Source organism: Schistocerca piceifrons, chromosome 10, assembly GCF_021461385.2.
Source record: "Schistocerca piceifrons isolate TAMUIC-IGC-003096 chromosome 10, iqSchPice1.1, whole genome shotgun sequence".
In the NCBI taxonomy this organism is placed as follows: Eukaryota; Metazoa; Arthropoda; class Insecta; order Orthoptera; family Acrididae; genus Schistocerca; species Schistocerca piceifrons.
In genome coordinates this window covers 113,647,794-113,672,732 of record NC_060147.1, presented here as the reverse complement: position 1 = coordinate 113,672,732, position 24,939 = coordinate 113,647,794, and the positions used below count along the sequence as shown (strand labels likewise).

General features: G+C 46.0%; 1 protein-coding gene across 1 annotated transcript in view; it reads left to right on the top strand.

The window, feature by feature from the left end:
- The window catches only part of LOC124718735 (glycoprotein-N-acetylgalactosamine 3-beta-galactosyltransferase 1-like), a 51,848-nt gene that overhangs the window by 8,255 nt on the left and 18,654 nt on the right, over window positions 1–24,939 (top strand). The window contains exon 4 of the mRNA XM_047244351.1: window positions 19,167–19,369. Within this exon, the coding sequence (XP_047100307.1) occupies window positions 19,167–19,369 (203 nt within the window). The remainder of the gene's footprint in view (window positions 1–19,166; window positions 19,370–24,939) is intronic.

Here is a 24,939-nt window from a genome sequence, read left to right as displayed (position 1 = left end):
GTCCATAACAATGGAAAATCCAGGATGGAATGTAACAATGAGAATGAAAGTTGCTACTCACCATATAGCGGAGATGCTGAGTCACAGATAAGCACAACAAAAAGACTCTCACAATTAAGGCTTTCGGCCATTAAGACCTTCGTCAACAATAGACACACACACACACACACACACACACACTCACACACACACACACAACTGCAGTCTCAGGCAACTGAAACACACACACACACACACACACACACACACACACACGCACGCAGAACTGCAGGCACGCTCAAGTGTTCCAGTTGCCTGAAACTGCAGTCGTGTGTGTGAGTTGAATTTGTATGTGTGTGTGTGTGTGTGTGTGTGTGTGTGTGTTTCTATTGTTGACGAAGGCCTTAATCGCCGAAATCTTTTATTGTGGAGTCTTTTTGTTGTGCCTATCTGCGACAGAAACACTGCTATATGGTCAGTAGCAACTTTCTTTCTCATTATATATATATATATATATATATATATATATATATATATATATATATATATATATGGGTGTGTGTGTGTGTGTGTGTGTGTGTAAGCCAAAATATTATGACCACTACCCACCCTGATGTAGGATGGTGTATGGTGACATTGCAGGCAGTACATTAGTGGAGAAGACACAGAGGGGGATCGCCCTAGCGAATATATGGGGTGCAAATGGGAAAATACATTGAGATAACTACTCTGACAAAGACCAGATTATTGTTACTCAGAACCTGTGAAGGAGTATCTGAAAATGGCAAAGCTGTTCGAATGTTACGTGCAACTGTCATGAGCATCTACAGAAAGAGATAGAAGGACAGTGAAACCAGCACTAGGCGCTAAATGGTTGGACGTCCACGACTCTTCACAGAACGTGGGGTTCAGCGGCTTAACTACCCTGTAAAGTAGGATCTATGGTGATCTGTGGCATTTCTCCGAAAGAGCGCGATGCTGGTGGATGCACAAGTGTTTTGGAGCGCACCGTTCCACCACATTGTCGAACATGGAGTTCCGCATCAGACCACCCCTACGTCTTCACATGTTGACCCAACAACACTGTCAATTATGATTGCAGTGGCACGTGACCATCAGGATTCGACCATCGATCAATGGAAACGTGTTGGCTCTTCGCATGAATCACATTCTTGCTTCACTAGGTCGATGATTGTCTCCACAAACGGCATCATCGAGGTGAAAGGCAGCTCAAAACGTGCAGCACGCCACAGATACTGGTTGGTGGGAGTAGCATTATGCTATGGGAGATATTCTACATTGCATGCAATGGGCCTGTGGTAGTAATCGAAGACACGCTGACAGTTGCAAACCATCTGCATCCCTTCATACTTGAAGTCTTCCTCGACGGCGATGTCATCTTTCAGCATTACAATTGTCCATATTTCGGAGCCCAAACCGTGCTATAGTGGTTGAGGATCATTCTAGTGAACTGACGATGTCTCAGAGACCAAATTAGCCAGACATAACTCTCATGGAAACTATGTGGGTCGCTATCGAGCGCCATCACCGCGTAGCAAATCAGCAGCCCGTTATTTACGCCTATTACATAACCTGTGCATAGACATCTAACGCCGCATAACTCCACAAACCTACCATCAAAACATCAGATCCCTGATATGCAGAATCAGTGATGCATTTCGTTCCAAAGACCGACAAAAAAGTTATTAAACATATGGTCATGATATTTTGGCTCATTAGAGTGTATATATACACATATCAGAAAAAGGATTGCATCACACCCGATTCCCAGAACTCCTGACGGTAGACGTTGACTGTGGGTATTGCATCATAACACAGTCCCTTCGACTGTTCAGAGATGTCACTAAACCCGCACAAAATTGTAAACAACCAGGCATGAGCAGCGCCTATTAGATGGAGGGGATCTGACAGCCAATCAGTTCCAGTCATTCCACGAGGAAGCAGGTAAACAGCTCGTGTTGTCTGTAGTTCAACCATGCCTAGATACTCAGTACCGCTGTTCGATCGCGTCCACATTGTCATTTTGTGCCAGGAAAGGCTCTAAACAAGTGAAGTTGCAGGCGTGTCAGAGTGAACCATAGCGATGTAGTTCGGACATGGACGAGATACAGAAAGACAGGAACTGTCGGTGACATGCCTCGCTCAGGCCGCCCAAGGGCTACTGCTGCAGTGGATTATGGCTCGGAGGAACCCTGTCAGCAACGCCACCATGTTGAATTATGCTTTTCATGCAGCCACAGGACGAAGTGTTATGACTCAAACTGTGCGCAATAGGCTGCATGATATGCAACTTCACTCCCGACGTCCATAGGGAGATCAATCTTTGCAACAACGACACCATGCAGCGAATTACAGATGGACCCAACAGCATGCCGAATGGACAGCTCAGGATTGGCATTACGTTCTCTTCAATGACGAGTGTCACATATTCCTTGAACCAGACAATCGTCGGAGACGTGTTTGGAGGCAACCTGATCAGGCTGAACGCCTTAGACACACTGTCCAGCGAGTGCAGCAAGGTGGATGTTCCCTGATGTATTAGGGTGGCGTTATGTGGGGCCGACGTACGCCGCTGGTGGTCATGGAGGGCGCCGTAATAGCTGTACAATACGTGAATGTCATCCTCCGACCGATAGTGCAACCATAACGGCAGCACATTGGCGAGGAATTCGTCTTCATGGAAAACGATTCGCGCCCCCATCGTGCACATATTGTGAATGACTTCCTTCAGGATAACGACATCACTCAACTAGAGTGGCCAGCATGTTCTCCAGTCAGGAACCCTATCAAACATGCTTGGGATAGATTGAAAAGGGCTGTTTATGGACGACGTGACCCACCAACCACTCTGAGGCATCTCCGCCGAATCGCCGTTTAGGAGTGGGATGATCTGGACCAACAGTGCCTTGATGAACTTGTGGATAGTATGCCACGACGAATGCAGGCATGCATCAATGCAAGACGACGTGTTACTGGGTATTAGAGGTACCGGTGTGTACAGCAATCTGGACCACCATCTCTGAAGGTCTCGCTGTATGGTGGTACAACATGCAGTGTGTGGTTTTCGTGAACAATAAAAAGAGCGGAAATAATATTTATCTTCATCTCTGTAACAGGGCCATGTAATAAGTCAGCGACCTACAATATTGGGTATAATGATTGTATGCGTTGGGCAAACTGGTAGAAACTTGCAGATACATTTTAAAGAGCACGTAAAATCTAACGATAACAAAACAAGTGCTGTTGCACATCTCCTAAACAACGAAGATACATCCAAAAAGTTAACGAAAAGCTCCAAATTTTACACTACCCTAAGAAAGGGAAGCAAATGAATATCATAGAAGAAATTAGATAGTCAACCTGATACACTTCTTAATGAGTAAACAGATCTTCATAACAAAAAATTCGTTGATAAGTTTAGTCACATTCTGTTATGACACAATCAGAAAGCGTTTATAGTGCCCACAGTCTGAGCCTTTAGCAAATAGTAACAGGGACGCAACAAATGCCTCTTGAAGTGTCTTCGAATACTAAGCAGTTATCACCATAGAATTAAATACTCTTCAGAAAATTTACAGTGTCAAGAAAAGCCATTCTTGAACACTATAGTAAACAACACAGTCTTACAAAACGCCACTAATTGGAAGACAAATAATCAAGTCCCTTGTGATACAACTGGTATAACAAAAGTTAAAGTTCTAACAAGCTACTGTGGAACACAGTCGTCGTGAATGCTGTCAGTGCTGAGCACGAGTAATGCAAAAGATAGTGTACCCATAGTGCGTTTAAAATAAGTTGCGACTTTTGACAGTTCAGTACGGAGCGAGTGGAGGGAAGCGCTGTTGCCAGCGTGTGCTGGGCACATCAGTAGGTGAGCGCAGTATAATGGATGGTCAGGCCTACTCGCGCTCGGAACCTGGCGGGCTCGCTGACTGCGTGAGTAGCAAGTCGGGCGAACTGCGACCTTTCTCAAACGATTTTAAACAAAGTACTCGTTAATAAACTCTGATTCTCGCACATCATTCGTTAGCTTCATTATGAACTGCCTATCATTTCGTTGATGGTAGTACACTCATGCTCATAAATTAAGGATAATGCTGATACATGGTGAAACAACGCTCTGGTGGGCGGTTTGTGAGTTTAAATCACCTCAGGGTATGACCATGCAGTGCATTTGACCTGCGGTCGTCGCACGGTGGCGCTGGCAGCAGTCCACATATGCAGAGGTGTGTTGGTGCATGTCAGAGTCCAGTGCAGCGAGTAAGTGTGACGACGTTTTCAGACGTGGTAATGGTGACTGTGTGTTGAAAATGGCTCAAAGAACATATATTGATGACGTTATGAGGGGCAGAATACTAGGGCGACTGGAGGCTGGTCAAACACAGCAGGTCGTACTTTGGGCCCTCCGTGTGCCACAAAGTGTGATTTCAAATGTACAACACCACAAGACGACTGACATCTCACAATCAGTGCCCGCAGACGGCCACGGAGTGCTGCAGGTAGCCTTGCTCCGGACCTTAGCGCAGCCACTGTAACAGTTGTCTCCAGACACACAGTCTACAGACGATTGAATAGACATGGTTTATTCGCCAAAGACCTGCAAGGTGCATTCCACTGATCCCTGGTCACAGGAGAGCCCGTACAGCCTGGTGTCAAGAACACAGTTCATGGTCATTGGAACAGGGGTCCCAGGTTATGTTCACGGGCAAGTCCAGGTATAGCCTGAACAGTGATTCTCACCGGGTTTTCACCTGGCGTGAACCAGGAACCAGATACCAACCCTTTAATGTCCTTGAAAGGGAACTGTGTGGAGGTCGTTGTTTGATGTTTTTGACAGAGGAACTGTAACAGGGCAGTTGTATCGGGACGTCATTTTGCACCATTTGTCCGCCTTTTCAGGGGTGCGGTGGGTCCCACCTTCCTCCTGATGGATGATAACGCACAGCCCCACCGAGCTGCCATCGCGGAGCAGTAAATGGTTCAAATGGCTCTGAGCACTATGGGACTTAACATCTGAGGTCATCAGTCCCCTAGAACAAAGAACTACTTAAACCTAACTAACCTAAGGACATCACACACACCCATGCCCGAGGCAGGATTCGAACCTGCAACCATAGCGGTCGCGCGGTTCCAGACTGTAGTGCCTAGAACCGTTCAGCCACCCCGGCCGGCCATGGAGGAGTACCTTGAAATAGAAGATATCAGGCGAATGGAGTAGCCTGCCTGTTCTCCAGACCTAAACCCCATCAAGCACTTATGAATACTCTCGGTCGACGTTGTCTTCAAACCCCTAGGACACTTCAGGAGCTCCGAAAGGCACTGGTGCAAGAATGGGAGGCTATACCCCAGCAGCTGCTCGACCACCTGATCCAGAGTATGCCAACCCGTTGTGCGGCCTGTGAATGTGTGCATGGTGATCATATCCCATATTCATGTCGGGGCACATGCGCAAGAAACAGTGGTGTATTGTAGCACATGTGTTGCGGGACGGTTTTCTCAACTTATCACCAATACCGTGGCCTTACGGATCTGTGTCGTGTGTGTTTTCTATGTGCCTATGCTATTAGCGCCAGTTTTGTGTAGTGCCACGTTGTGTGGCACCACATTCTGCAATTATCCTTAATTTATGAGCGTGAGTGTAGTTATTGCGATATTTCGATAATAGGTAAACCATTGCAAGAAATCTGTAGTCTGCAGGGAAAAATAGATGTCGCTATGAATTTGTGTTTTGTGCGTGTAATGTTGTATGTTGCTGCATATCACGTACAGACAGTATATAGAATTATTCTTTAAACTTCGAAGGATCGCTATCTGCTTCCAATATCGAGGAAATGGAATGTATGTAAAGCGCTCGGTCATGAACTCGTGAGCGGTCAAAAAACAAGAATGAAATATTCATAAATTCCTCGTATCTCATAAATGGCTTGAAATGTCGAAACAAGATTGGCGAATGACGGCGCACAAAGACGAGAGTGTTTTGCCATATGATTAATATGCGAAACTTCCATGTCTACCGCGATATTCAAGAGACTACAGATTTTTCAATGAAATAGTCGATAGCTGGTGAAACGAGAATCACTGTGGGTTTCGCAATAGTATAGGTGAAGAAGTTCCACGTTTATTTTTACACTGAGAATGGGCTGTTCATAAAGTATCGACCTGACTTTAGAAAGTTTGGGAGATGAATATTTCTAAACTCTGCTGTGTTTTGACAAAAGAAGCAGATTTTAACATTGCAACAAGATTAGTTACGTATTCCTCAAAACTCAACACAGTCCTTCTTCATGAATCAATGTCTCTTCAGCTACCTTCTTGGTATGGCTGACAACTTAATACCAGTCCTGTCGTGTAACATTTGCAGTGGCTTCTTTTGTCAGCATTTCCATCTCAGTGAGCGTGAACTTCTTGCTGCGTTTTGCCAAATTACTTTTCACCTGGGCCCATGTACTCTCTTGGATTTAAATGAGCATGATAAGGAGGAGGCCTGATTCAACTATACCCCTTACGGTTCGTCGACCTGGTAGCATGGAGTTTTGGCTTATACAGCACTACAAGTTCCATTAAGGGGAGGTTTACTATCTTTTGGTTCAAAAAATCGATTTTTTAAAATTGCATTTTTGGATCCATAAAAGTGTTTAGATTCCACCCCTGAAACGGTTTTACCGAATACGGAACGGAAATGTTTGTTATTCGCGGTTGAACAAAACAATGCACCTGCCTGAACTCGGCCTTTTTCACGCGCCAGTTTTTTTTCTTTCGGAGGACGAGCTATATTACCGGTGCTTGGGAGGAAACACAAAATTCAAATGAAAGTTTGAACGCGTGTGTTTGGAAGTTAGCCTCCAAGCATTTGCATTTTGGTACGAAGACTGTGGAGATTGCGACTTTCCTGTCAGTGAGCAGCTTCAACGAAGGGTATTCAGCAATTCTGAAGACAATGATGACGATGGACGTCACCCTGGGACTCTATTCAACGCAGTTCGCCAAGCATTCGGACTACCACCGCATTCGAGCGGCCGAAAACCGCTTCTCACCGGCCGTACGAGCGGCTATGGAGCAGCACAGGATGGCCCACATCGAGTAGAACGCCCTCTATGAGGAAGAGGAACGACTAGTTTATGGACCCGGAAAAGCAGATTGAACGTAAGTTGCATAATACTGCATTTATATGTAGTCAAAACTTCAAACGCGTGTTTCTCGAAATGACTTTTTTCTTATCGCGCGGTATGGTGTCTTCAAATCTACTGAACCGATGCACATGATTCTTTGTTTCCGACAAAGCTAACTAAATTATCTAGGAGTTGTACCACTTTTGCCGGCCAGAGTGGCCAAGCGGTTCTAGGCGCTACAGTCCGGAACCGCGCGACCGCTACGGTCGCGGGTTCGAATCCTGCCTCGAGCATGGATGTGTGTGATGTCCTTAGGTTAGTTAGGTTTAAGTAATTCCAAGTTCTAGGGGACTTATGACCTCAGCAGTTGAGTCCCATAGTGCTCAGAGCCATTTGAACCATTTTTTGTATCACTTTTATTCCGATCCATCAACTATAAATATTTTTACTTGGCCGACGAAGTCGAAAAATCGATGAAAAATCACTTTTTGTCAAATGGCCGCCATTTTGTTTCCTATGGTCCAAATAACTTAAGCGAGGTAAAACTCCTAAAGAGTCTTATATACTTCGCTAACTTCAACTCAGTTTTGATTTCAGATGAGCCGGCTGACGTGTGATATACCACGCGTGCAGGTCTACATCGAAATATTGTTTCGTTCCGACGGCAATTCCGCCCTTGCTCTTCGACACATCTGATCGAAAAAAATTCAAGTTTGTACAGGAAATATCAATAAACATTTTGACCAGAATTCACATTGATATTATAACACATCTCGAGAAAAAAATTCTCAAAGAATATGCTTTTTTTCGGGCCAAAGATAGTAAACCTCCCCTTAACTTCGCCTTATAAATTGCTAGGTTCAACTTTATCTCATGGAACATTTCTTCGTACCCAGAGCAAAATATCCGCTTTCCTCCACTGCATTGTTGGAGATTTATGAATTAGAACAGATTGGTATGGTGTTTTGTCCATTATTACTGTCGATTTTCGAGGAATGTTTTGCAGCACAACGTTATATTCCCAGCCAGTGAACGGTGATCCAGGACGACCTTTTATTGTAAATCTCTTATTCAGATGTAGTGCGCTGTTGTTGTTAATGCAATGCAAACACAAAACAGTTCTTCACCAGTACCTGACGACCACAGAACATTTCAGCGCCACAAATTCGACTTTATAACGAGAGCTGACGGCCTTTGACGCATCTAATGCGTGCCGTCACATGATACTGTTTATTCATGTTGTCAGTTCTGGCAACAGGAGCGCTTTACCAGATGAGCCATTGGCAGCGTGGTAGGGAAAGTCAGCACGCTATTGGTGTTCCCTGAGCAATGGCGTCATGTCTCCCTCTGGTGAGCCAAACGTCAACCGTCGCAATTAATGTTAAAGGCACCATAGCTACAATCACGAAAACAATGACAAAGTCCAGCCCTGCTGAGCTGACAGAGTCTGATTCCTGGGGGCACATCATCTTAGTTGAAGAGCAGCAGTAGATGGCAGACTGAACGGTGACAGTGTCAATAGCAGTGGTGAAGTTCATCAGTTCCAGGATTGTTGCTGCTGCTGCTGCTCACATCTGTTGCTTTCCCCTCTTTGGGGAAGTGTGAGGGGGAGCTTGTGGCCTTTCGGCTTTTACTCCCCTGTGAACGTGTGTGTGTGATTTTTCTATAGTTTTTTGGTGTCTGTGACTTGTGATGTTTGTTGTGAGTGAATCTGGTGCTTGCCTGAGGTAGGCGAAAAGATTGGTGTTATATGGGAGGGAACTGGATTAGGGATTGGGTATTGGGATTTTCTCTTCGACTTAATCGTCGAAGATCGTCATAGGGCGCTTATGCTTATCGCGGGACATGTCATACCGACCTAGGGAGTGGATGAGCGCGTTTCCGGATCTGGAAGTACCCTCATAGAAGGCCCTTGCCAGATCCTGGAAACGCTCTCTCAGGAGTGGGATTTCGGCTGCGGCGTGCAGGTCGTCTGTGGGGAATCCAAGAGGTAGGCGCAGTGCCCTTCTGAGGGCGCGGTTCTGCAGCCTCTGGAGTTTGTCCAGGTGCTGCTTTGCCGCGTATCCCCCAGACAGGGCACGCTCCAGGATTGTGATGTCAGTGCCCTCTGCTGCCTGGAAGGTTGAATCCTCCATGTGAGGTGTACTACCTCTTTTTGATTGGTTGCTTGGCTGTGTCGCGGAAGCAGAACATAGTCCCATTTGGCGCACACCGATGCTAGCTGTGATTCGCTGACTTGGCCTTGGTGTGGTTCGAGTGGAGCTGCGGGCGTTTGAATTCGGTGGCGAGCAGACATTTTGCCGTTGGTGCTCTGCAACAGGCGCGCCACAGCGTACACTATTTGAAATCACTATTCCATTTGTTCCATGTTTAGCATTATTCTTTGATCAGTGTAATACCTTTGTAAATGTCAATCTGTCAAACTAACAAGACAGCATTTCTGAACCAGGACAAATAGAAAACACAAATTTAAAGATGCTGACCTTCCAGCGTGCAAGACATAGTTTTCTATTACATCATTAAATTTCTATCTGTGGAGGTAGTATAACACAGGATGAAGAAAAATTCGCACACTTGGACTTTGCAATGCGATTCCTCACATACTAGCTATATAAAAATGTCTCTTACAAAATTTTGTTCTGCACATATTTCGGGCAGTAAATGGACCTAAAAAAAGTTCAAATGTGTGTGAATTCCTAAGGGACCAAACTGTTGAGGTCATCAGTCCCTAGATTAATGCACTAGTTAAAATAACCTAAACTGACTTACGCTAAGAACAGCACACACACCCATGCCCGAATGAGGACTCGAACCTCCGGTGGTGGGGCTGCGCAATCCGTGACACAGCGCCTCAAACCGCATGGCCACTGCGTGCGGCTGGATCTAAAAGATTGGCAACCTGGCAACATTGTAATCACGTGTACAGTAACTACTGTCCAGAGATTGCAGTAGCGCTGTGCAGTTGGCACAGTGGATAACTGTTTTGAGTTAGCATGCAGGACATCGAAGCTTCAATCCTGGGTCGAGGCTTATTTGTTTTTGTTTGCTAAAAGTAGTCTGTGTGATACAGTATCTGTTGTCTTAATCCTCATAAGCGACTACAGTGGATCTTCTACAAAATATTTGCAGTTACATATTATGAACACAGAAATGGAAATAGAATCGTTTCGATCGATCATTTCTTAAAGGAGCCTTTTACACATCGTGGACGCGAATTGTTTTGCACCACTGCATCTACTAGATTCCAAACTTCTTTTGTGTATACCCTCCTCCAATGGTCCTAGCGATGCTACACTGACAAATACGCTCTCATTTGCCGAGACGATAGTTAGCATAGCCTTCAGCTACGTCATTTGCTACGACCTAGCAAGGCGCCATTACCAGTTTATATTGAGATTATTAATTATGTATCATAAAGAGCGATGTTCTCCAATTATGGATTAAAGTTAAGTATTCTACCAGTTACCTCCTGTTTTGCTAGTCTTATTTCTCTGACCTGTTCCAGACCTCACGCCAGCCTGCGTGAGCTTAAACGCGTGCCTTTCGGCTACCGGTCATAGTGGATTGGCTGTCTGGCCAGTCCACTACATAATACATAACTGTAAATGTTTTGTAAAAGATCTACTGCAATCTCTATATGACGATTAAGACGCCTGATGCCGTACCATGTAGACTACGTTTAACAAACAAGCCTCATCCCATAATCGAGCACCCAACGTCCTGCGTGATAACCAAGACGCTATTCACTACACCAACAGCACAGCGGCGAAGTAGCTCCTGACGGAGTTAGTTACCGTAAATGTGATTACAGTGTTACCAGATTTCCAATCTTCAACGTCCATGTACTGCCAGAGATATGTGCAGGACGAAATTTTATGAGAGACATTTTTGTATTGCCAATATGTGAGGAAAAGCTCTGTGAAGTCCGAAATTTTGTGAGAGACATTTTTGTACTCCCAATATGTGAAGCATCGTGCTGCGAAGTCCGAGTCCGCGAATTTTTCATCGCCCTGTGTAGTCTATTTTGCATGGACGCACATTCTCTTGAGAATGGCCTAGAAGCCTGAAACTAATTGTGAACAAATAAAATTAATAGAGCAAAAATGGAAAATTTCGCCTTCTTTTAGTGACTTACAATGAGTATGTTTGGGACGAGATGGAAGTGCGAATGTACACTGAAGCGCCAAAGAAACTGGTATAAGCATGAGTATTCAAACACAGAGATATGTAAACAGTCAGAATACGGTGCTGCGGTCGGCCACGCCTACATAAGAGAACAGGTGTCTGGAGCAGTCGTTAGATTGGTTACTGCTGTTACAATGGCAGTTCATCAAGATTTAAGTGAGTTTCAACGTGGTGCTATAGTCGGCGCACGAGCGGTGGGACACAGCATCTCCGAGGTAGCGATGAAGTTGGGATTTTCCCGTACGACCATTTCACGAGTGTGCCATGAATATTAGCAATCAGGTAAAACATCAGCTCTCCAAAATCGCCGCTGCCGGAAAAAGATCCTGCAAGAATGGAGCGAATCACGACTGAAGAAATAGTTCAACGTGACAGAAGTGAAACCAGAATGAGATTTTCACTCTGCAACAGAGTGTGCGCTGATATGAAACTTCCTGGCAGATTAAAACTGTGTGCCCGACCGAGACTCGAACTCGCGACCTTTGCCTTTCGCGGGCAAGTGCTCTACCATCTGAGCTATCCAAGCACGACTCACGTCCAGTACTCACAGCTTTACTTCTGCCAATATCTCGTCTCCTATCTTCCAAACTTTGCAGAAGCTCTCCTGCGAACCTTGCAGAACTAGCACTCCTGAAAGAAAGGATATAGCAGAGACATGGCTTAGCCACAGCCTGGGGGATGTTTCCAGAATGAGATTTTCACTCTACAGCGGAGTGTGCGCTGATATGAAACTTCCTGGCAGATTAAAACTGTATGCCCGACCAAAACTCGAACTCGGGACCTTTGCCTTTCGCGGGCAAGTGCTCTACCATCTGAGCTACTGAAGCACGACTCACGCCCGGTACTCACAGTTTTAATCTGCCAGGAAGTTTCATATCAGCGCACACTCCGCTGCAGAGTGAAAATCTCATTCTGGAAACATCCCCCGGACTGTGGCTAAGCCATGTCTCCGCTATATCCTTTCTTTCAGGAGTGCTAGTTCTGCAAGGTTCGCACAAGAGCTTGTGTAAAGTTTGGAAGGTAGGTGATGTGTCGGCAGCTGGGCCAACACCTTGTAGATCGAGATGGCTGAAAATGCACGCTAGACTAACGCAGACGGGCGTGAAGTACTGGAACAGGCTACGTAATTAATGCTATGAAGAAAAGTACGTAGCTGGATTAATACTTATCTTTAATCAATCATTGTGGTACATCGCTCTTGACGATACACAGGAGACTTTAATTACAATCACTGTAAGGCTAATGGCGCCTTGCTAGTTGGTAGCCATTAACTTAGCTGAAGGCTATTCTGTCTCTCGGCTAATGAGAGAGAAAGGCTTCGTACATCTATTCGCTAGCTAGGTCGTCCGTACAACTGGGACGAGTGCTTGTTCGTATCACGAGACCTGCCTTGTGGTGGCGCTAGGTCTGCGATCACACAGTGGCGACACGCGGGTCCGACATGTACTAATGGACCGCGGCCGATTTAATCTACCACCTAGCAAGTGTGGTGTCTGGCGGTGACACCACATTCCTCCCCCGCAAATCGGCGAACGGTCGTGAGATAAGGCTTCCGCCCGCCGTGGGGAGGACCCCATGTTGACGTATGCGATGAGGTGGGGAGCCTAACAACAGGCGAGGCTGTGCCACCCGCACCCGGCCATTCGGTCCGAGGGGAGCTAGGAAACGCCTGAAAACCTAGTCCAGGGTGCACGTCAACATGCGGTGTATGCGCCCGTAAAGAAACAGGAGGGGCCGAAGGGTCGACCTCCATTGCGTCGGGGTAGCCGACGCGCGATGACGTCATGTGGTCCGGAGCGGGCGGGAGTTCCATGGCGGAGGACAGCTGGTCACGGGAAGCGAGCGGCGGCGCGTGACCCTGGGAGGCGCTTGGCGGCTGCAGCGAAGCGTCGAATGCGGGCGGCGCCGGCGGGAGAACAGGCGACGGCGGCTGCGGCGGCGGCGGCTGCGGCGGCGCGTCGCCATGGGGCAAAATGGAAGGCATCGTCGGTAACACCTGGGGATGAGGCGAGCCAGTAGATGGGTCCCCAGGGCGCTGACCGGACGGCACCGTCGCTGAAAGCAGACGGGGAGCGGCAGAACCCGTGCGACGACAGAGGCGCAGCTGATTGAGATGCCGACGCACCTCACCAGAGGCCCCCAAAACCAAATACATCGCGCGGCCGAGGCAGCGAAGAATGCGCCCTGCGAGCCAACGCCGTGAACCGCGATAGTTGCGATAAAATACAACGTCGCCTGGAGCAAAAGCAGGAGTCTGCCGCTGCACAGGAACCTGATGCGGCGGATGCAGCAAAGACATCAAGGTGCGATGAGGACGACCATGGAGCAACTCAGCCGGCGAGCGACCATCACGGGGCTGAGAGCGATACGAAGACAAAAAGAGCAACAATGCGTCCTCCCGAGAATGCGACTCTTTCAATTTCAACATCTGTGACTTGAAAGTCCGGACCAATCGTTCAGCGGCACCGTTTGACTGAGGCGAAAACTGCGCGGATGTCAGATGTTGAATACCATTGGCCTGGCAGAATGACTGAAATTCTGCGGACATGAATTGTGGGCCATTGTCGGAAACAATAGTCTGCGGAAGACCTTCAATGCAAAAGATAGCAGACAACGCTTGGATGGTGGCGGAGGACGTTGTGGAAGACATCCGGACAACAAAAGGAAAATTACTGAAGGCGTCGACCAGAACCAACCATCGAGCATTCCAGAATGGACCAGCAAAATCAATGTGCAAGCGTTGCCAAGGGGAAGTGGCTTTCGGCCATGCAAAGACTTTCCGCGGCGGTGCGGATTGTTGTTCGGCACACGCCATGCAAGAAGAACACATCGCAGCATCGATTCCGAACCAAGTACAGTGCTGACGAGCAAGTTGTTTCGTTCGCACTATACCCCAATGTCCGTGGTGAAGAAGCCATAAAACAGAGGACTGTAACGAACGTGGGACCACGACTCGGGACAGATCATTATCAGAACGCAACAACAAAACACCACGTCGAACAAAAAGTCTCTCCTTGTGAGCAAAAAATCGGCGAACCAACGGATCCTCGATCCGAGACTTTGACAAAGGCCATTGCGTAGCAACAAAACGCAAAACAGTAGCAAGGACAGGGTCAGCAGCTGTGGCTGTAGCTACACGACGAAAATCAATCGGAAACGATTCGACCACTTCATCGGTTTCCGAATCAATGAACATGCAAGCAAGTTCGGAAGAATCGAATGCTTTATCCTCAGCAACAGGCAAACGGGACAACGCATCGGCGTTTCCGTGCTTAGCAGTGGACCGATACAAGATATCGTAGCGGTACTGCGAGAGGAAAATAGACCAGCGAATGAATTTCTGCGCTGTACGCGGAGGTACAGGCTTGTTCGGATGAAAAAGCGATGTCAAAGGTTTGTGGTCTGTGATGATGGTAAAGTGACAACCATACAAGAAATCATGGAACTTAGTAACACCAAATACGAGAGCCAAAGCTTCTTTCTCTATCTGCGAGTAATTTCTTTGCGCAGATGAGAGCAATTTGGACGCAAAGGCAATAGGGCGATCATGCGAGCCAACTTTGTGCGCAAGGACAGCACCGATCCCGAAATCCGATGCATCTACCATCAACAAAAGGGGTTTCCGGGGATCGAAAGGCGTAAGGCAAGTATTAGAAAGCAACGCCGATTTCAACTGGCGAAAGGCGCGTTCGCATTCCGTCGTCCAGAGAAACGGAACACCTGCACGGCGTACGCGATGAAGCGGAGCTGAAAGAGAAGAGGCATTGCGCACATTCACTCACACCTTGTGATTCTACATTGTTCAATGTTCTTGCGACCTCATGACGCAATGCGTGAGGAACATTGCGCGCTCTGAAAAATTTCGGTTGCGCGTTGACCTTCAGTTCCAATTGTGCTGCACAGTTTTTAGCGCAACCTAAGCCCGGTGCAAAAATGTCTGCAAATTCTTCACACAGACGAGAAACACTGTCTGAAGGCACAGTTTGATTCACTGATAGGACCTGATTTACAATAGACATGTTAAACAACTGAAATAAATCTAAGCCAAACAAGTTCACTGCAGTAGAAGAACGAAGAACGTAAAATGACACAAGTTTTGTTTGTCCTTTAAACGTTGCAAAAAGAGTGCACTGTCCTAACACAGGACGTGTCTGTCCAGAATAACTTTTTAACTGAACATTTGCGGCACGCAACGGAGGTGCGCCCAGTTGTTTGTACGTGTTGTGATTGAGCAATGAAACTGCAGCTCCGGTATCGAGCTGGAATGGTATCACTTTGCCTTCAAAGTCTAAGTCCACAAAAAGTTTATTGTCCTGCTGACAAGAGCGACTGTTTTGTGCAATGTGAATAGACACTGGTACAGAATCACTTGCTAATGGACGTGATTTCCGGCGACGTCGACGCACAGTTGTTGTGGGACGAACACAGTCACTGTTAGAGAAAGTGTCACTGAACGAAGTGGAATTAACGACATGAATGTCCATGGGCGAAGGTCCACGAGCCTGAGCGTCCTTGGTTCGATTCCGGCGCAAAGCAAAGGGCCTGGAATGATTGTGATTGTCTGATCGGAGCTTTTTCTGGCAAATACTTTGAACATGTCCTTTCCTATTACAGAAAAAGCAAATAGCTTGGCGTGACGGGCAATGTTCACGCGAATGTCTAGTAGCACACCGCGGGCATGATTTCACTGTAGTTGTGGGCTGGCGCGGCACACGTGGCTTAGAGCGCGGTGGCAGCTGCGTTCGTTTGCGCGATGGCAGTTGACCGGGCCGCGCAGCTCGCCCGGCGGGCCGGTTAATGTTACACACTGCTGGCGAAGTTTCAAAAGATTCCTGAGCACAGTCAAGTGTGTCTCGTCTATCCAAAATGTCTATCACTTGTTGAAGGGAGGGATTAACTAGTTTCAAAATGTGCTCCCGTATGCGAACATCAGAAACGTTCTGTGCAATAGCATCACGTACCATTGTATCTGAATAAGAAAGACCACAGTCACAGTCAAAGGCACAGTCCCTAGTAAGTCCTTGCAATGTTGCTACCCACTCCCTATTAGTTTGACCGGCCGTACGTTTTGTACGAAAAAACGTATACCGTTTTGCAACCACATTAACTGTTTCTTTGAAATAGGTATCTAAAGCAGACAAAATTTCCTCGTAGGACAGAGTAGCTACGTCGCGTCGGGGAAACAATTTCACTATCACACGGTAGGTGGACACACCGACACAAGAAAGCAAAAACGGCTGCTGCTCATTACCTTGAATTCTGTAGGCGGCGAGGTGGAAGGCAAACTGGCGGGACCATTCCCGCCAAGTCTCGTGGGTTTCATCAAAACTTCGAAATGGGGGTGCAACGGCGAGTTGTGGCTGCGGTAGCGGTGAAGCGGCGGCGGCCGCATCGGTTTGAATGGCACGTTGACCCTGGACGAGTTGTCCAAGAGCATCCAATAATGCCTGCGTCTGCTGATTCTGCAAGCGATAAAATTCGGACAGTACATCTGGAGAATGTGGCGAAGCCATGACACAAATAAATTAGGGCAAAGTAAAACACAAGATCCTTTGTAGACTCGTCGCCATGTGATGTGTCGGCAGCTGGGCCAACACCTTGTAGATCGAGATGGCTGAAAATGCACGCTAGACTAACACAGACGGGCGTGAAGTACTGGAACAGGCTACGTAATTAATGCTATGAAGAAAAGTACGTAGCTGGATTAATACTTATCTTTAATCAATCATTGTGGTACATCGCTCTTGACGATACACAGGAGACTTTAATTACAATCACTGTAAGGCTAATGGCGCCTTGCTAGTTGGTAGCCATTAACTTAGCTGAAGGCTATTCTGTCTCTCGGCTAATGAGAGAGAAAGGCTTCGTACATCTAGTCGCTAGCTAGGTCGTCCGTACAACTGGGACGAGTGCTTGTTCGTATCACGAGACCTGCCTTGTGGTGGCGCTAGGTCTGCGATCACCAGTGGCGACACGCGGGTCCGACATGTACTAAATGGACCACGGCCGATTTAATCTACCACCTAGCAAGTGTGGTGTCTGGCGGTGACACCACAGTAGGAGACAAGATACTGGCAGAAGTAAAGCTGTGAGTACCGGACGTGAGTCGTGATTCGGTAGCTCAGATGATAGAGCACTTGCCCGCGAAAAGCTAAGGTCCCGAGTTCGAGGCTCGGTCGGGCACACAGTTTTAATCTGCCACGAAGTTTCATATCAGCGCACACTCCGCTGCAGAGTGAAAATCTCATTCTGGAAACATCCCGCAGGCTGTGGCTAAGCCATGTCTCCGCTATATCCTTTCTTTCAGGAGTGCTAGTTCTGCAAGGTTCGCACGAGAGCTTGTGTAAAGTTTGGAAGGTAGGAGACGAGATACTGGCAGAAGTAAAGCTGTGAGTACCAGGCGTGAGTCGTGCTTTGGTAGCTCAGTTGGTAGAGCACTTGCCCGCGAAAGGCAAAGGTCCCGAGTTCGAGTCTCAGTTGGGCACACAGTTTTAATCTGCCAGGAAGTTTCAGAAGTGAAACCCTGCCACAAACTGCTACAGATTTCAATGCTGGGCGGAAGTGCTGCAACACGGTGTGGCATGGACAGGGCTAGTGTCTGAAGTTGTGCTGGAGGGAAGTGACACCATAAATCCTGCAGGACTGTCCAGAAATCCGTAAGAGTACTACAGGGTAGAGATCTCTTCTTAACAGCACATTGCAAGGCATCCCAGATATGCTCAGTAATGTTCATGTCTGGGGAGTTTGGTGGCCAGCGGAAGTTTTTAAACTCTAAAGTGTTTTCCTGGACCCACTCTGTACCAATTCTGGATGTATGGGGTGTTGCGTTGTCCTTCTGGAATTGGCTAAGTCTGTCAGAATGCACAACATACATGAATAGATGCAGTTGATCAGACAGGATGCTTACATACATGTCACCTGTCAGAGTCGTATTTAAACGTGTCAGGGATCCCATATCATTCTAACTGCACACACCCCACACCATAACAGAGCCTCCACCAGCTTGAATAGTCCCCTCCTAACATGCAGGATCCATAGATTCGTAAGGTTGTCTCCATACCCGTACACATCCATTGACTTGTTACAATTTGAAACAAGACTCGTTTGACCAGGCGACATGTTTCCTGTCATCGACAGTCCAATGTCCATGTTGACAGGCCCAGGCCAGGTATAAAACTTTGTGTCGTGCGGTCATCAAGGACACATGAGTGGGCTTTTGGGTCCAAGAGCCCATATCGATGAAGTTTCGTTGAATGGTTCGTACGCTGACACTTGTTGATGGTCCAGCGTTGAAATCTGGAGCAATTTGCGGAAGTTTTGCACTTCTGTCAAATTGAACAATTCTCTTTAGTCGTCTTTGATCCCATTCTTGCAGGATCTTTTTCCAGCCGCAGCGATGTCGGAGATTTGATATTGTACCGGATTCCTGATAATCACGGAATACTCGTAAAAACGCTGTACGGGAAAATCCCCACTTCATCACTACCTCGGAGATGCTATCCCATCGCTCGTGTGCCGACTATAACACCATGTTCAAACTCACTTAAATCTTGATAACCTGCTACTGTAGCAGCAATAACCCATCTAACAACCGCGCCAGACACGTAATGACTTATATAGGCGTTGCTGACGACATCGCTATATTCTGCCTATTTACGTATCTCTGTATTTGAATACGCATGCCTATACTAGCTTCTTTGGCACTTCAGTGTATTTCACAGTAAAGGGAGTTTTTTAGTTTTAATCGAGCGCCACACATGTTTGCACTTACGCAAGTGGTGAGTACTTTGTTGTGTAATTTTGTTGGTGAAGACAATGTTTTGTGAAGTGACTGGTGAAAGCCTCATATTTTATCGATGAATGCCCCACCAGGTTTGTTGTTATGGAAAACCTGCGCCGGCTGTTGATGACAAGAGCGCCGTACAGAGCTCTCTTCACTGGCGCCCTGCTAGGGGACTACAAGAAGACCGCCAGCGCCGGGTACGTCATCAGTCGTGAGGCTGCGAGCAAACTGGTCACCGCAGGCCCCAATCATACTCTGTGCCACAGCACCACTGAAGAGGAAGAAGGACTAGGTACATTAAACGTTCACTAAGCACCTCAATTCTGCTGGCGTGCAACACTTTAAAGAAATGAGAAAAAAAACTGTTCTTCCAGAAAGACAATGCTGGATTGGCGTACGTCATGGTGAAGTTTAATCATAGTACACTGTTGCCCATCAAAATTGTAACACCATAAACGCGACGCACAACAGAAGTTAATGTGGTGTCACCGCCAGACACCACACTTGCTAGGTGGTAGTTTTAAATCGGCCGCGGTCCATTAGTACATGTCGGAACCGCGTGTCGCCACTGTGTGATCGCAGACCGAGCGCCACCACAAGGCAGGTCTCGAGATATGGACTAGCACTCGCCCCAGTTGTACAGACGACGTAGCTAGCGACTATACTGACGAAGCCTCGCTCCTTTGCCGAGCCAATAGTTAGAATAGCCTTCAGCTAAGTCAATGGCTACGACCTAGCAAGGCGCCATTAGTAACATTGCATGTATCTAAAGAGTCTCACTTGTATCACCACAATCTCCAGATGTACCAGAAGGATGGATTCAAGTTAAGTATTGCAGAAGCTACGTACTTTTCTTTATAGCATTCATTACGTATCCTGTTTCAGACCTCAAGCCATCCTGCTTTAGCTTAGCGCGTGCCTTTCGGCTTCCTCTCATTGTGTCTAGGCTGTCCTAGACACAACAGTTAAATTGCTGTGAAATCTACAGGGTGTCCGAAAAGTCTTTCCCTGATTACGTAAATTGATAACTCAGGCTAGAATTAAGATACAAATATGAAACTGGTGTCTAATTGTTTACAAACTATCAAAGTTTTTTTCAAACTTCAGTAAACTTCCACATGAGCACCCTTGGTAGCACAGACTTTGCAGAAAAGACTGCATTACAGCTTCCATCCTGTCTGCTGAGGCTCTTGGTCGACCAGACCTCGGAAGGTCAGCAACCGATCCTGTGTTCTTGAACTTATCATACCAGGCTTTAATGCACTTGACATCAGGTGGATTCCTTCCAAATGTTGTCTGAAAGTGTCTCTGCACTGTGGTTGGTGATGGTGTCTCATGGTAACACAGGACACACTGTGCCTTCTCCTGATTGGTTAACATGGCTTCTTGGGCACTGCACCTCATCCACTACTTACGTATTGCGAACCTAAAACAGAAAAAAAACTTCGCTAGTTGTAAACAATTCGACACAAGTTTCATATTTGTATCTTAGTTCTAGCCTGAGTTCTCAATTTATGTAATCAGGGAAAGACTTTTCGGACACCCTGTATTACGTTCTTGGCTATGTGAGTTGTGAACCTTCTTGTGTTTGAGACACAACAGACTTACACTATGTCAGTCCCCCAGTGTAATCTGGAAGTTGGCATGAATGTGCTTTCCTTTTATACCTTTATTTATGAAGTACTTAATCACTGCTAGAATCTAGATTTTTTTCCATCTTTGCAAATCACTACGCGGGAACAACAACAGAGCCACGCCACCACCACAGCTCTCTTCCAAGGGCACTGACGTGGCACATGTTTACAGGCAACAGTCCAATGACTATCATGTGAACAACTCGTTGTGCTAGCGCTGACCTCTGGTGGTGATTCTGACAACTCTTCAAACCACCCTCTTAATACCTGAAATTTGGCATTCTTAGCACACTCTTGACACTGTGGACCTCAGAATACTGAATTCCTTAACGACTTCTGAAATGGAATGTTCCATGCGTCTAGCTGCAACTACCATTCTGGCCATAATCACGTCAAAAACATTTTCAGATGAATCATCTGAGTCAAAATGACAGCTCTGCCAATGCCGTTTTATACTTTGTATCAAAGTATATTTTTTATTTATTTTGTATATTTATGTATAATGTATAATAATATATAATGTATAATATATTTTATATATTTTGTATATTTTTTATACTTTGACATCAATGGTGTGCACATGCACAAAGTCATATTGATATTCGGCCATGTCTTTTGGGTGCTTCACTTTTTTTTTGGGCAGTGTAGTCATAAAATAAATACTGGAAACAGTAATGCATGGTGCAAGAAAAGTGTCAATTTTTTGAGATGTCGTATTTGTCTTCCATTGTGACACATAAGTTTGAAATTTGGCTCAAACGTGCCTGCAACCTTCCCCCTGTGATGGTGAAAAAGCGTGGCGCTCTGCGACGTCACCCTTCAGCTTGGTGACGCTTCAAACAGCAGGGTGTCGACACAAGTAAAAAAAAGTTCACAGCTCATAGCTTCATGAAAGGTGTGGGTGTGTTAAAGATGTCACACAGGCACCAAATTTCAACACAATTCTGTCCATCACCACCTTGGATGTGTCACACAATGGAAAGGTCATCAGCTACTCCCATTTCGGCATTTTCACTTGACACCTCTGTGATGGAAGTCACTGCGACATCTAATGTTGTGATCACATGGTTTTTTATGGGTGGCTGAGGAAAACGTTTCAGACACACTGCCGCTCAGAATCGACATGAAAAGCCCTGAGGAAATGGAATAAAGGGTGTCAATGAAACCATCCCTACTCTTAGGACCTCGGAAATGGAAAAGCCGTGTGGCTAGGGCCTCCCTTCGGGAAGACCGTTCGCCTGGTGCAAGTCTTTTGAGCTGACTTGCGTGTAGATGGGGATGAAATGATGATGATAAGGACAACACAACACTCAGTCCCTGAGCAGAGAAAATCTCCGACCCAGCCAGGAATCGAACCCAGGCTGTTAGGCATGACATGCTGTCGCGCTGACGACTCAGCTACCTTGATTCCCACACATTTCTTGGTCAAAACGACAGTTCACATTGCAACGAGCAACTGGATGATGGTCTTCACAATGTTCGACGCTACTGGCACCACATGTGCGTTTCAATACTACTCTAAAGACATTGTAGGGCTGCAACTCCACTGAATGGGTCCTCACCACTTTACAGTGTATTGCGATCGCAATTTTTGCTCTGGTATACAGGATGGAACCAGTAGGGAGAGTTCAAAGCCATTCAATTTAATTTGAATGTGATGTGAAGCAACAAAATGTGTTTGTGCTTTTTCAGCCTTCCTGTTTCGCTCCCTCCTGTGACGTGATCGTGGGGGTTTGCAACGTTGACATGTGTACATATAAAAAGGCAAAGGTTCCATCTAAGATACCAAGTTCAGTAACACCCGTACAGGCACCCAAACACCTTTTCTGAGCACGTTAAAAAAGCACCTGTCAGAGACTTTGGCACCCATTCAGCTGAGTGACGGCTTGCGGCAGCTCTATTGCCTTAGGGCAGACGACCTCTTTGACACCCCTGAAGTGGTGTTGGCCTATTTTCAGATGCTAGAGCAGCTACAAGGCTGAATTGGTGTCTAGGTTTCTGACAGGTATTTTTTAACATGCTTAACAAAGGTGTATAGGTGACACTTAAGGTGTTACTGGACTAGTGGGTCTCACAGGGACCCTTTCACTTTTTATTCATGCACATGTTAATGTTGCAGCCCCTCATGATCATGCAACAAGAGGGAGCGAAATAGGAGGGCTGAAAAAGCATAAACCCTCTTTGTTGTTTTGGATCATGTTCAAATTCCATTGAATGATTTTAAATGGTTCCTAGTGATACCACCCATACACCAGAGCAAAATTTGTAGTCTCAGTGCACTCCAGAGGGTTGGGGTGAAGCTCCACGATGTCCTTTGAGAAGGACTGAATCATCTGGGGTGTGTCAGTAGTGCCGAACATTGTTTGTCATCGTACTGTGGACTACCATTTTTGGCTGCGAAATGTGTGGGAATCGATGCACTAAGGGAAGGGGTGATTTCACTGATGTCCTTTATGCCACCTTTTCAGAGCTTTCATGTTGATTCTGAGTGGTAGTGTATCTGGAATGTTTTCCTCAGTCACCCGTAAGGAAACCATGTAATTTCGACATCGGATGTTGCTGTTCTGACCTCCATCGCAGAGGCGTCAAAAGAAGGGGTGAGATATGGGTAAGAGGGACTGTGACAATACACCCATGATTTGACACCTCCACTGGGCAGTGGTCAGAATTGTCATGAAATGTGGTTCCAATGTGATATCATTAACAAACCTTATACCACCGAATATTCGCAAGAACTTCTGGACTCTGGCCTTTTCTCCGCATGTGTCGATGCCTTGTTGTTCAAAACATTGCCGAGTCTGAGGGTGATGACACAGGGCACTATGCTTTTGCACCATTACAGAGGAACGTTGTAGGCACCTCTGAGCCAAAATTCGAACTTCTGCATCGCTGCAGGAGACAATTACATTGTTTTGAAAGTTGATACTTTTTTTCCACAATGTACCTATAGCAGAAGACTACACACTGTATATTTGTGAAATATAGAATGCTGGATATAAATCACAAGCTAGTAGATTTAGAGAGAAAGGATGGGAGAGGGAGGGAGAGAGAAATGTGATAGAACACAAATATTGATGAACAGTGAAGTAACTGGTTGAAAAATGAAAATAGAGAAAAAGTAACTGTGAGGAGGTGAGATCACTTGCCATAGCGTATAACAGACAGGAAATTGGCCATAAGTCTTATCTTTGAGGGAAACGTTATAGGGTTGACAGAAGGAAGTGGATCAGCTCTTCCTCTGATAGTCTCCTCCTTTTCTTCGCCTTATCTCATGCCACCAGTGTTGGCATGTTGATCTGGATTTGGAAAATGTTAATGGAAGAGGTGGGCCTGATGCCTGTCTCCTTTCTCTGGGATGGAATTTGTGTCCTCCTTCTCCATCTGTCTACATTATGTGAAAGTGTGAGACCATTTTTGAAACTGCAAAATTCTCTCGCTGTTGTAAACCTACATAATTAGTTCATAGTTTAGCTGCAGTTCCATAGAAAGTGGTGTAGAAGGTCTAGAGTATAACTGGATACGCCTTTCCACCTGAGACCGCTTTAGTTAAGCTAAGCCTTTCACGAATTATCGTAATGAATCAGAATGTAGGATTTCTCCCTACCTTTTCCTGTGAATCTCTCGCAGATGTTGGTCCTCAAAGCAGCTCTTGTGGCACACTGGACTCTTCAGAAGAGGCAAGTACGCTACCTGTGATTATAAGTGAGTGAGCAGACAGCTAATTTATTTGAAATACATCTCGGGATGGTGTTACGATGTATTTATTAACAAACATCGTAAAACAGCAACAGCTTGACGAAATAAATCTCCAAGTGAACAGCCTGGTATGAGTTTGCACACTCATACCAGGCTGTTCACCAGAGATTTATTTTGTCATAAAATACGCCTGGAAAAATTGAAGAATCACAGTAACAGCTTAATACTTTGAACTGATTCCTCTCAAAAAGTTAATGAAATTCTAATGCATGGTAAGACCAACTATTACACAAGAACAGGTTCCGAGTAAATCCTTTTATTTATTAATTTGTGTTCCACTGATCCAGTACACAAGCGAATTGCATGGATATGGAACGAATCATAATTATACATGAGGACAGTACTTATAGATGCTAATAGATACAAATTGTGTATAAGAACAAAATATGCTAGTAATTACAATCATAGGCATTTCCTATACTGAAGAAATGTATAAAACATTGAAATAATAAATTACAATTATTCCACATTT